The following is a 14,667-nucleotide window of genomic DNA, read 5'->3' as shown; positions in this document are numbered from 1 at the left end:
TTATAAGTAAAACAATTTGCGATTGTTGTGATACTGTAATACAAATATACGACATAATGATATCTAAAAATTTAATTTGAAAATATTTTGTATTTAGATAAACTCAGAAGTGCATTTTTATCGACCGCCTATACGGTATGTAGTGTTTATATTTTAAGTTTGAATGAACTTTAGTGAAGGACTAATGCAGAAAAATAGTAATACAACGGTTTCATTTACATTATACAAATAGCCACCATCACATGTGCAGTGACAGCTGGTGAACGGATTATAAATAAGTAAAGAAGAGAAAAGGCAAAAAAGAGTGCAACAAACAAAAGAATGGAGACAAAGGGTGAAACATAAAAAACAAATCTCCAAAAATGACAGTGGATCCAAACATCAATGCTCAGTGTCAGGTACATGCGCCCAACAATGTAAAATTTTCTCATAAGAGGGGGACATATATTAAATTATACATAAATGTAAGCTTGGCATGTCCACATTATTGACATATAGCAAAAATAAAGGGGGGGGGGGATCTATTGTATTTAAATTAAAAATTATTTAATCTGGAATTAAAATTATTTTTTTTAGATGTACATGTTAAAGCTGCAACTATAAGGAAACGAAAACAGCGCGAACGGGACCGGGTTGAAAAACAAAACAACAGGATCAGAAAGAAAAGACAAAGAGACTTAAAGTCAAAACTTGATAAATTAAATTAATCAGAAGCACAGAAAAGGTGGCGCCAGAAAACACAAACCAATCAAATATCGGATGAATTGCAGGAAATGGCAGATCTCTCATTTAGAAACAAAATGCAAAAGGATCTGCTTTTCGCAGCAAAATTTTTAACTCGGAATTTTCCTGTTTTGAATTTACAAAGCGGAAAACAAGATCCGACGCACTCTCTGATGAATATAGGAAACTTGTACATATGACTTTCCGTGTGCATCCGAAAATTCTCATCTCACCGGAAATAAAAATGACGTAAAGCGCGTTAGAATCGGCCCAAAACAATATTCTTCACATGCAGCTCAAGTTTTAGAAAAAACTCTAACAGAAATCTATAATGATTTCAAATTAGAATATCCTCATATCAAAGTAGGTCAGAGGCTGTTTGAGGCATGTAAGCCACACTACCTCCGCTCCGCCGGAGCGAAAGACAGTAACATGCTGTTGCCGGTATCACTTGGAGATGAAATACGTTTTCAAAGCCTGAATGACTTACAGGAAAACAAATATTTCCAATCCTAAACTTTACGAAAATATGTATGGAATGGTATCTGAAACACTTTGCCCTACAAATGATGACTATCAAAAACGTTTGCCTGGATCGCGCTTGTCAACAGTGCAGTGTTCACAAGTTATACTTGTACCCCGAGAAACAAGAATCGGACGATCTCTCTCCAGATGTAACATGGGATTGTTTTGAGTATGTCACTGTAAAATCTAAAAGAGGGGGAATGAAAAAACTAATGGTGGTAAAAAAGGTTATCGAACTTTACGGTCACCTAAAAGGACTTCTTCACAAGTTCCCCTCCCACAATATGCGTGCCAAATGGCAAATGCAGCAACTGAAAAATTTACAACAACGTCTACCGCAAAATTAATTCATAACTATTCTCGACTTTTCTGAAAATTACAAATGCTGTGATAGAAATGAATTTCAGTCCAATTATTTTCAAAGAACCGAAGTGTCAATCCACGCAACGATAATTCATAGGCATGCAATTCTCGATTTAGATGGTAATGAAAGTACGGTGGAAGATCCATATTTGATAACTGAACATTTCTTTGTCATCTCCCCTTACGAAAAGCATGACCAATATTTTACTCATCATTGTCAGAAACTATTTTCCGAATATTTCCAATGAAAGGTGAAGATAACGAACAGCGATCAATCTCATAACTCCTATAAGCAATACAAAATAGATAGTTGGGCAAACACGGACCCCCGGACACACCGGAGGTGAGATCAGGTGCCTAGGAGGAGTAAGCATCCCCTGTCGACCGGCCACACCCGTCGTGAGCCCCATATCCCGATCAGGTTATCCGTAGTCAAAATAAGTGTGCCAAGAATGGTCTAACAATCGGTATAAAACATGTTAGACAGCATTTGACCCAATGATAGGTTGTATTGAGGAACTAGATCGTTATAACGACCATAGAATTTACGAAATGCTGACTTTAATCGAGACTGTTGAAACCCCTGTACAATCAACTTGTTTGTCAGTAGCTTGCCTCGATTTAAAAACTGAATATACGCGGAACAAGCTCTTGCGTATCGAATCAGTTGAGAGATTTTAACACCATATGCAGGTGATAATGGAATATTGCTACATGAATATGGGAAGTTGACGATGGAGAAGCTGAAATCATCCCGTTTGTCATACAGTTGAGTTGTCAGTTTGCCAATCTATTTCATACGAATTCCATACAATGCACGAATTCTGCGATAGCTGTGCAGCACAATACAAGAGTAGACATTGTTTTGGGGACATATCTGAATCTGTTGCTGAATTTAATTACTCAAAGTTAATCCGAATTTTTTTTTAAACAAGTCATGCCAAAGGACCGCAAGATGCAGCGGCCGGGTTCTTAAAAAATCAAGCCGACTTAGCAGTTGTGTGTGGACAGCACATGATTCAAAATGTCAAACACTTGTTTCAATTTGCTTTCGAAAAATTACGAAATCCAAAAGGTTTATCAAACGTAAAACGCCGAATTTTCAATTTTGTTGAAGAAATTCCGCGAAATCAAACAAGACTATATAGCCCTCTTCCTGGTATCAGATTTATCCATCAACTAATTTCAAATGTCAGCGGTCAACATTTTGTGAAATATCTCTCATGCTACGATTGCAAAGAATGTATGGAAGGCGACGTGGCCAAATGTGCTAAAAGAGAATGGCTAGGCACACCATTACCTGTTGAATTTTCATCCGAATTGAATAAAAATGATACTGATACTGACGTTGATGAAGCAGATGAATATCATTCTCTCTCCGAACTAATTTCTAAAAATTGCATCCTAGCCCTGTTGTCTGAGGAAAGGGACTACTATTTGTTCAAAGCAACATCTAAACCCACGGTACTCCAGCATGACGAAACCGACAAGTGGGGAGCATCTTTTAAGTCCGGAGACGAAGTTATGCATGGAAAATATTTTATTCAATGCCATGAAAACCCCTTAAGATTCAAGCTTAACCAGAAAAAAGTTGCTATTGTGCCTGTCCAATCAGTTCTATTCGAAAAATGAAATGCAAAACGAAATTATAATTCCAGAGGATATCCATCTCACAATTTTGCAGTGTGTGAGCGACTCGTGTTCACTTCAGTGATGTAGTGATTACAAAACTAGAGACAATGAATTATGAACAATAAACCACAGTATGTCTGTAGGCAGACATCCAGGTGTGAATCAATTTATACCTAAATCCTCGCAACATGCTTACATTTAATACATGTAATTTATTTTCCTGTTTTAAGAAATTGTATATTCCAGAATTTTTCGGTGTAACGGTGGGTGACGTGCTAGTCGCTAACCGAACATGTACCAGAACCACATAATTCTTAATATTTATTCTTACTGTAATATCTTTATATTATATCAAACTGAATGAATTTACTCTTCAATTATTGTCAAATTGAAAATTACAAAATGTGCAAAACATTTTTAATAGTTCATTTTTGCACTATTTATAACAAAATTTAGAAATTATTTGCATTATTTTTAAAAATGTTTTAATATGTTCCTGTTGGGTTTAAACTGAAAAGTTCAATGGAAATCGCGGAATATATATATATATATATATATATATATATATATATATATATATATATATATATATAAAGCACTAAATAATCACAACTAGGTACTAAATATATATATATCAAAACCAAACGCGTGACCGAACCCGTAGGGGAACATTTCAACAAAGAAGGTTACATTTGGCAAGACATGCAAGTGGTTGTTATTGATCATAACCCAATATGGACCGATGCAGACGTTTGAAATCATTCCGTCCAGGTGGAATGAATAATTTGAATGATTTCACGCGCATGAATCCAGGATAAATCTCTAGTTAAAATCAGTTTCCATAGCATAATCGCCAAAATTCACCCGATAAGATATCTTATTTTGTTTGATTAATACAAATACAATTCGTTTCCCCGGTTTCAAGGCTCTGACCTTGAGTTCCTTTATTTAACCTTGAGTTCCTTTATTTAGCCATAACGAGGATTCCCAAAATTGCGATTATTGTTTGACCTTCAATACTTCCCAATTATGTTAGAACATCATAAGAAATCATTACAATATGAATTTATATAGCTCTTTCTCTCTCCCTTTCATATTCTAGTCTCGACATTGCGGCTTTTTAAAATAAAGGAAAAAATGAATTGACCTTGAAGACGAGTATTTTATTGATATATCATCTTAAGACCTCTAAATTATGGTAAAACATTATTCTAAATCCATATAGGTTCGGATTCGCATGGTTCTTTGTGTTGCGATGACGGGGTTTCTAGAATGCGGCTTTAATTTGTCTGACCTTGAAAGATGTATTACCTTGAAAAATAATAATGTATCTTTTTCCTTAGACTTCTCTCCCATTCACCTATTTGATTGTTGATTTTGATTTTAATGCTAGATCTGTGTCTTTTGATTGACCTTGTTTGTTGTTTGATCGTGTTCTTCTAGCAATCATTATTTTTCGCTGTTCACCATATCCGCATCATCAATGGTACGGCCTACCTAATATTGTTTTGAACTTAATCAGTCCATATCATTATCTTCCCACCATTTTATTCCATAATCACATTGTTTTGTAAGTTTTCCCTCTAAATTTATCTGATTTCTGTAATTTTCAAGAATAATTCTATTTTCATCCCGACCCGACCATGGTACAAACTCTCTAAACCATAGTCAGTAAACACGCTTTACAACGAAACCACCACCATTTTTATCACTCAGTACAACAGTGTATCACTCTTGTCACCAATGTAGTTTATCGATACTTGTCGTTTTTGCGTGTTATTTGCTTATTCAATATATGTCTCTTGATAAAGACGCGGGTTGCGTCGAAAATTCGAGTTTTAAATAACCAACAGTGTCGTGGCCTTTTCAGTGCTTTTATAAAATTCCTTACTGGCCTTGTATCTTCTCAGATCCGACACTTTAAGAAAGTAGGGTGTTGTTGATTGTGCTTTTATATATATATATATATATATATATATATATATATATATATTTATAGTAGAAGTTGATTCGGCACAGTTGTAAATAAATATTGAAAATCATAATGACACATTCCATCAAAAACAATCATTTACTGCTAATATATATATATATATATATATATATATATATATCTTAATTTGTCAGGGAAAATATCTCATTAGTTTTATGCTGTGTTTACCTCAATTGTTATACCATTAGCATAGCAATATTATGTTCTACATCTTTTAACGTAAGTTATATTCAGTTTGATGTTTTGACTTTGTGTTTTAACGTCATTCTGACGTTACCGAAATTGACACTAATAGCGTGCGCGACGTCACTTAGTTTTTATACTGTATCAACAAACAAAAAAATCTTTCAAATGATAAAGACAATAATCACTATGATAAGTTTGGCCTCTTCTTGGAACCTAAACTGTTACCCCCTGAGATCAAGAAATGTACAAGTTTGGTAAAGGACAACCTATTCCTTTTAAATATCTATATAGTTTCAATTTAGCATCAATAGCACTAAAGAAGATATTATTCAAATGTTTTACACATATACACTATATACCGGGTAACATTAAGTTTTGACCCCACCCTGGGGTCAGAACCTCTATCTTAGGGATCATGAAATTTACAATTGCGGTAGAGGCCTTCCTGCTGTACATCACCATTATTTAGTTCTTTTTTTTTTTTACCACATGCGGTTGTATTGATTTTTTGTTGTTGAAAATTTGTCAATTTCTAGCAGTTTTTGCCCCGCCCCTAAGGCCCCATGTGTGCAGGAATCCTGAAAATTACAATTTATGTCCCCCTTGTCCAAAAATGCTTAACATCAAATTTGAAAGGAATTGAAATGGTAGTATCAAGAAGTTACAAATGTTCAATTGTTAACATACGAGGACGACGACGGACGATGACCAATTGCAACAGGTCACCTTAGTTTACTCACGTGAACTAAAAATATACGTAACAATAAATCATTATACTGAAATATGGGATTTTACCCAGTGCCCTCAAGCATTCTGTATATATACTGCATTAGTAGTCACTTGCAAAGCATTTTGTTCAGTACAAACAATCATTTCATTTCTTTTCAAAATATTAAACATTTGACAGAAAAACGGCCTCTATCTATCCAAAAGCAAATTGTCACCACTCTCTCCACATTTTTGAGGATTTCTTCTGCTGTTTTACAATCAAGACTACCAAATGAATTCCAGTACCCTACAGCTTCGTGAAGTTCAAGGTCATGCCAATCAAGGTTGTTTTACACATCGCCACTTCTCCATCGACTGAAAACGATATTCATAAAATCATTAGAATGATATAATTAACTACAAGCATTGTTTACGAATTGACTGATAAAAGATTTTCTGGTACCTCTTGTCGAATGAGATGCTCCCTCAGGAAAATGCTACATGTACACGCCTAACGGCAAGTTGATAACACAATGTCCATCACTTTGTCGCTAACTTGAGCTTAAAACTGCTCATTTGAATTAAGGCGTCTCATACAGAAATAAAGTATAATCCATACACAAACCAGTCTTTAGTGCTTTACATGGATGATATCCGAGAACAAATCGACGATCATATCAATGCCTAGTAGGCTTCCATACATTTTTGAGTTTATTATCACGAGGCTATGACGTGACATTATGCATGTAAATTTAGAACCATAAAAAATGATTGCATATAATCGCAAAAGTGCAGCAATATCAGCTATATGCAAGCCGACCTCTTTTATATTGAAAAACAAAGCTTACTTAACTTTAACTGAAAAGTCTTGGGAACAAGTTCTCCGATAAAAGGAAGGAGGTTTAAAATTCATCTAATGCAGTATGCTTTTTAATTTTCGAGAATGTGCAAGAAAATATCAGATGCAGAAAGAAGTTTCTTTTTGTGTCAGAAGTTGCTCCTAATTAACACTTTTCTGATCTATCAATGAAATATGAATATAAAGAGGGTTTTGCACCGAAGCGGGAATTTTCCCTAATCGGAGCTCTGTGCCAGCACTCGTGACGTAGAACTGACCTTCATTCATATTTATACTCATTGCGTATTTGCCATTTAAATACCTGAAGGATTCCCCAATAGTAGGGACAATCCGAAAACATTTTATGTGTCAATACATTATACATGTAGTCTAAAGATAATTTTTGAAATCGTGAAAATTCAATTCTCTTCTTTTATTCTGAATATCAGATACAATGTATACGGTTACATGTTACGAGTGTATCAAATATTTAATATTCTATACTACTACAGTCCAGAAGCTCTTATACTCGTATGTATTATTTTCTACAACCAACAATGGGCAACTGTACATAACTCTGACCACAACACAAAATATGGGAATTTAATACGCATTAATAAAGTTCAACATTATTCAAAGTACATGCGCCTGTAAAAAATGATTCAATATAGTAATTTGCTATTGGAATACATATAAACTCAAACTGTTTAACGGTTATTTACCTTGTTTGGCCTTAAAGTTTTTCTTCCAAAGCTTTGCATAGTTCACAACGGTTTTTCATAAAAGGCACCATGCCTTTGTCAACAACTTTCATTCAACAAACATACAAGTTCTCGTTAGCAACCTTGACTATTAAAACACAGGTATTGCATGCTGTATTCGGCGTGTTTGTTGAGAGTCCTAATCACAAACTAAACAGTGTCCAGGTTGGAGGCTTATTTCAAACTCGGCACGTGGTAATAAACAGAGATTTGACATGAAACATATATAAAAACTAGAAGCGTGTTTCAATTGAAAAAAAAAAATCTAGATGGAAAACGTAATATGAAATAAAAAATGTGTTCGTGAGGGAGTCGAACCTGGTCGTTTAAAAATATAATACACCTTTACATATAACAGTCGACGACCTTACCCACTGGACCACGCAGTAGACCATACATTACCAGGGCCGTAAATTAACCTTCAATTTGGAGGAGGCAGGAAATTAGGATGAGCACATTTTGTGCACACTGAACACGTTTCGTGCAAAATCCTTGATTCTAGGGCTTCTAAGATGTTACTTGACTAACTCATTCTAAAAGAAAGATTTGGAATGCTTTTTAAGGGAGGTATCATGTTCTTAGTTATTGGAAACAACATAAATTCTAATGAACTTAAAATTTTAAATTTTTTTGGCTCAAAAGTTGGAGGAGGCAGCTGCCTTCTCCGCCTCCATGTAATTTACGGCCCTGATTACTGAGGGAAAATAACGTACAGGTGAAGTTGAAAATAATACCAGTGAAGTGGTTTCGATTTTTTTAAATTTACAAAAAAATGCCCTCGTGAAACAAAATTTCAAAGCGACATTTTTTTTTTAGAGGAAAACTCAAAGAACATGTTCATGCTAAATTTATTTTGTTTCACGGAGGCAGTGTTTCTGAAATTCGGGGATACCCCTTCATTTTAACGCTAAAAATCATATAAATCGCTTATTGCTTGATTTAAACTCGAAATATTTTGGCTAATTTTGTCAATACACGTTTTTAGAACTTATTTTCAAAAATTATTGAATCAAGAGATACGTTCCAATTGGTTTTATCATATATTTGAATAACTTATTTTTTTCCGATTTTCCATGCAACACCTTTAGGGAAATTAATATGAGACGTGCAACACCTTTCTTTAAGAACAACCTTGAACAATAAACTGATATAAATGTATCATATGCTTAAGCATTTACATGTATATCTTCTTCTTTTTTTCAAATGATCAAACTTTTTTATAATGGTAAATCTCATATAAGATAAAGTTTTTAAAAACATTTTCTAGAAACTACTGTATAATACTTTTTGTAGTATGACTGTACAGTCTGTAGTCTGGAGAGTCCAAGACAATACTGCAGTAAAACCAGTCAAAAATACTCCAAAACTTTATTGAGTAAAGATGAAATGGTAAGAAAACTAGATAAACACTTACGCTGTGCAGGAACAGTATCAAATGAACAAGACACTGAAGATCTACATTTTATGCAGGAAAACAGATACGCGAGTGCTCAGGAGCACATGCTGCATATAACGTTTGTAATACGTTCTCAAAACATCAGATCGGAAAGAACTAAAAATCAAAATCCGGATAAATAATTCCGGTGACGGAACACTCACCGTCTGATATCAATAGATATCACAATACAAAATCCAAAGTATCATATACATTACAAATAATGACTACACAATCATTCTGACAAAAGGAGAACAATGTCACTGACAGGTCTTGTGAAAACCTTTCTATCTAGTCCAGTGCGGACATCTACTTTACGGACCTTTTTATCGTCACTCAAAAAAGCTCGCACTACAATCCCGATGGGCCAATCATTCCTATGCAGCGATTTGTCTCTGAGGAGTACGACATCATCTTCTTTCAGATTTCTGCGATTTTGTTGCCATTTATTGCGGTACTGTAGAGTTGGTAAGTATTCACGTTTCCATCGCGTCCAAAATTGGTCAGCAAGGTACTGAATACACTTCCATTGCTATTTGTAAAGATCCTTTGGATTAAAGTTATCCATCTCGAAACACAGCACAGTTTGATCCGTTTTCATGGTTAGAAGAGTGTTGGGCGTCAGAGGAAGTGGATTTCCTGGATCAGACGACACTGGTACTAAAGGTCTCGCATTCATGATAGATGAAACCTCTGCCATCAGTGTGGTTAGTACTTCATGTGTTAAATGCTTGACATCAAGAAGAGAGTTGAAAATCCGATGTCCCAAACCAATCACCCTCTCCCACACTCCACCAATGTGTGAGGAGTGGGGAGGATTGAACACCCAGTTGATTCTGTTCTCAATAAGATATTCTCTGACAGGTCGTGCCTCTACGCTAATGACGTTCGCGTTCAAGTCCTTTACAGACCCAATAAAGTTCGTTCCACAATCTGACCTTATCATCTTGACTTCGCCTCTGATGGCACAAAAGCGTCTTAATGCGTTAATGAAACACGAGGATGCCATCTCCTCCAGAATCTCTATGTGGACCGCACGTACAACTAGGCAGGTGATCATCAATGCCCATCGTTTGGAATTTGCTTGGCCACCACGCGTCTTCCTCGTGGAAATTGTCCAGGGCCCAAAAACATCCACACCGATGTTGGTAAATGGCGGTGCAATGTCAAATCTCTCAGCAGGTAAGTCCGCCATTCTTTGTTCTTCTTGACGGCCTCGTAATTTACGACACTTGACACAGTGGTGTATATGAGAGGTAACAAGCTTTTTGCTGCCTATCAGCCAAAAGCCAGCATTTCGAATAGCGCCCTCTGTCATTTGACGACCTTGGTGGTGAACCTTTTCATGATAGTAACGTACTATCAAACCAGATACATGATGCTTGGGAATGATGATGGGATTTGTTTGCATGAGGTTCATCTTAGCATTTCGAAGTCTACCACCTACACGCAGTACTCCAAGATCATCTAGATATGGGGAGAGAGAAAGTATAGTGCTCTGTCTCGGCAAAGGTAGTCCTGAATGTAATGCTTCTATTTCCTTTTGAAACATCTCATTTTGAAGGGTTCTGATGATGAAGATCTGCGACTCTTCTTCTGATACAGGGTTGTCATTGTGCACTACATCGTTCAACCTGGCTGAATTTTTAAGAATGCGAATCGCTTTCTTGAGATCTCTCCAATTTGAGAATTTCTCGAAATAATGACAACCTAATGTTGTCTCCGTGCTCGTTTTCAAGGCTCGGACTTCTTTATCCTCTTCTGGTGAAACTAGTGGGAAAGAAGTATCTGAATCTACTTGACTTAGGAGTTTTCTAGGCGGTCCATTAAGCCACAAACTTTCTTGAAGGTTTCTAGCAGGTATAGAGCGTGTGGCTTCATCTGCTGGGTTTAGACCCGTAGGAACATATCTCCATTGTGCAGGTTTGCTAATTCTTCTGATCTTGTCGATGCGATTTCTGACGTATACATGAAATCTCTTGGTTTCATTGTTTATGTATCCAAGTACGACTTTACTGTCTGAGAAAAATGTCACTTGATTCAGATCCAAGTCAAGTTCATCTTGAATAGTTTCATAAATTTCAACTCCCATCACAGCTGCGCACAATTCCAATCTCGGAATGGTATGGCCATGTTTTGGTGCCACTTTAGCCTTCCCGGTCACAAATGTCAAATGTTGCGTACTGTTTTCATCAAAAGTTCTCAGGTATGCTACTGTGGCGATAGCTTTTTCGGAAGCATACGAAAAGATCCTTGGGATTCTTCCTTCCTGAAACTTGATGAATATAAGTCCTTGAGATGTTGACGTTTTCTAGAGAGATAAGACTGTCTCTCCAAGAATCAAATTTGACTCGCAAGTCATCAGACAGTGGTTGATCCCACTCTATTGGTTCTATCATTGCTTCACGTAACAGTAATTTCCCACCAATTGTCACTGGTGTCGCGAATCCAAGCGGATCATACAGTCCATTTACCACAGACAACACACCTCTCCTTGTGAATAATTTTTCATTCAAGGATACACGAAAAGTAAATGTATCAAGCTGCAGGTTCCAACAAACTCCTAAACTACGTTGTAAGGGAAGATTGTCGTGGTCAAAGTCCAGGTCACGGAGTTCCTTGGTTAAGTCTTCTTTGTCGAAGGCTGACAAAACTTCATTGGAATTGGAGCAGATCTTGTGTAAACGCAAGTTGCCTTCTGCTTTTAGAGCTTCTTGTGTCCGCTTAAGGAGACTTATGGCTTCCTTTGAAGTCGGGAGTGAGATTAAGGCATCATCAACATAAAAGTTCTTATTGACAAACTCCCTCATGTCAGCGCCGTACTGCTTCTCTGCAAGCATAGCCGTCCTCCTTAGACCATAAGTTGCCACTGCTGGACTCGGGCTGTTTCCAAACACATGCACGCACATCCTGAAGTCTACAATCTCATTGTCAATGTTATTGTCTTTGTGCCATAGGAAGCGAAGGTAGTTCCTATGTTCTCCTTCAACTTTGAAGCAGTAGAACATTCTCTGGATATCTGCCATCAATGCAACGGGTTCTTGACGAAAGCGAAGAAGTATTCCAATCAAACGGTTAGTGAGGTCGGGTCCTGACATCAGAACGTCATTGAGGGAAATATTATTAAATTTGGCAGATGAGTCAAAAACGCCTCGGATCTGATCTGGCTTTTGTAGGTGATATACCCCGAACAAGGGAAGATACCAGCATTCTTTGTCACTGTTAATCAAGGGGGCTGGCTCAGCATGCCCTTCCATGAATATCTTCTCCATAAACTCGGTGAAATGCTGCCTTTTCTGAGTGTTTTTATGGAGGCTGTCTGTCAGTATCCTTGCTCTTTTCATCGCCTGAGATCTGTTATTTGGGTCTATTTTTCCAGAAAGGAAGAGGAGCTGTCCAGCTTCCGTCGCAGTCCTTTCGGAATTCGCTCTCCATAAGCTCTAAGAATTCGGAGTCTTCGATAGAAAACGCAATTCTTTCGTCTGTAGCTGTTTTCACAAAAATATCGGAGTTATTGCAGTTTGAATACTTTGTGGTATTAAACGACACAGAATGCGCACAAGTGTCTAATCCGCTTTCTTTGAGATCCAGTACATTAACACACGGTTCAAACAAAGATGGTCGTCCATTTCCCAAAATGTGTACTTTGTTCACATTCACAACTTCTGGTCTGTGTGTTCCGTTGAGACAACTCTCACCAACAATAACCCAACCGAGACGAAGGCGTTGGGCGTAAGGTGTGGTCCTGGGACCAAGGCGTTGGTCTAAAACGTGATGTGCCTCCATGAGATCTCTACCAATAAGAAGCAGAGTATCACTACCGTCATCCAAATTAGGAATGTATTTAGCAATGTCCTGAAGATGAGGATAAGATCTGGCGACGTCTGGTGTTGGAATCTAGGAACGAACATTCGGAATGTTGTTACACTCTATGAGAGTAGGAAGTTTAAGGTTGGTGCTGCCATCTAAAGACTGCACAACAAGACCTGTGGCACGTCTCCCTTTAGTAGGTACAGACCCCGCACATGATGTGAGGATATAATCCACTAATCTGTTCTTGACCTGCGGATCATCAAGTAATTTTGATTTTGCAAGTGATTGATTGCTCAGGTCATCTATTATCGCATAAAGTTTCAATGCATTGTTGGGAAATCCTTCACAGTAGACATTAACGAGAACAGTTTTGGAACATGATCTGCTGACGCTACTGACATTTTTACAAATCTGTGTGCATTTGGTGTCTACAATGTCAGCCCTTTTCTCTCCCTTCCCGCCGTCAGCTCTGGGCACTCCGAGGGATTTTACTTGCTGAAGTGTTCCATGTAAAGCAGAGGGATGTGTGTCACTGTTGCACTCGGTACACTTGATATCCTTCCGACAGTTTCTTTTAGCGTGTTTAGTTGATTCACAACATTTGAAGCAGATACCATTTTCTTTCTCAAATTTTCTTCTTTCTTCTAATGATTTGTTTCTAAAGACTCTGCAGTCATTTAATGGGTGCTTTGTGTGATGTAGAGGACACTCCTTGTCTGGTTCCTCGTGAACTTCCTGTTGAGAAATTGTTTTCTTCGCTGTCACGTGAAAGTTCTTTGTCTTGGAGACAAATGGTTTTTCTGTCGACGACTGAATTCCACCATATTGAAAGCTTGGATCGTTCTTCACCCTGCTTATGTCTCTCATAAATTCTACAAACACTGAAAAGGGTGGGAAAGACACATCGTTTCTCTTTTTATAGTTCACGGCGTGGTTTGTCCACTTCTCCTGGATCGAATGTGGCAGTTTGTTTAAGACGGGTAAGATGCCTGCATAGGAGTCAAAATATGCTAGAAGCAAAGCATATCTTTGATCTTCTTTAAGTGCTTCTACCTCACTCAAAACATCACAGAGTTCGTAAAGTCTTTTATTGTCTTTATCCGTCAACTTGGGTATGTTCGCGAGTTTCTGCTTTAAGTCAGATTCCACCATTTCTGGAGAGCCATATCTATCACTGAGACGTTCCCAGATTCTGTGAAGACATCGTTTAGAATCATGGTAATTAGCGGTCTTGATGCTATTGGCATGTTTCGATGAATCTGGCCTTAAGAACTTAATTAAGAAAGCTATTTCTTCTTCTGTAGACACACTCAATTCTTTGGCGATATTTTGGAAAGTCATTTTCCATGCTGCGAAAGACTCTGCTTTATCATCAAAGTTCCCGAGTCTTGACATCAAAATATCCTTCTTTAATAAGAAACGTGTGAATTCGGACAGTTGATTGTTCATTTCAATTGGAGCTGTTGTTAACATTGTTGGAGCTGAAAGGCCTCCTCTTTCGTAAATGTTGTTGGTAGGTGGCTCTATATCACAAGGATTTTCAGTACGGTGATGTGATGTTAAGTTTTCATCTTCAGGATCGGGTGTGAAATTCAACCTACGAGCCTCTACGTACTTAGCTGTTCTTTGTTGAGTGTTTTCTGATTCTCTAGGTAGTGCACAAATAACAGAACCACGTTCTTCCGCCTCA

At 37.3% G+C, this 14,667-nt stretch overlaps 1 protein-coding gene and 1 pseudogene across 1 annotated transcript; one reads left to right on the top strand and one right to left on the bottom strand.

Moving 5' to 3' along the window:
- The first annotated feature begins 362 nt into the window (after positions 1–362).
- Positions 363–3,325, top strand: LOC125647226 (uncharacterized; annotated as a pseudogene).
- A 6,371-nt stretch (positions 3,326–9,696) lies between these two features.
- On the bottom strand, positions 9,697–11,256 carry LOC130047285 (uncharacterized). Its single transcript, XM_056141924.1, has one exon. It carries the CDS (start codon positions 11,254–11,256, stop codon positions 9,697–9,699), a length of 1,560 nt encoding a protein of 519 aa, XP_055997899.1.
- Between the last annotated feature and the right edge of the window lie 3,411 nt (positions 11,257–14,667).

The sequence above is a fragment of the Ostrea edulis genome, chromosome 6 (assembly GCF_947568905.1).
Source record: "Ostrea edulis chromosome 6, xbOstEdul1.1, whole genome shotgun sequence".
Lineage (NCBI taxonomy): Eukaryota > Metazoa > Mollusca > Bivalvia > Ostreida > Ostreidae > Ostrea > Ostrea edulis.
Note: the sequence above shows the minus strand (reverse complement) of the source record. Positions and strands in the feature narration are given on the sequence as shown.

Excerpts from the sequence above, each read along its gene's own strand:
- LOC130047285 (XM_056141924.1), bottom strand. The coding sequence starts at position 11,256 with ATGGGAGTTGAAATTTATGAAACTATTCAAGATGAACTTGACTTGGAT.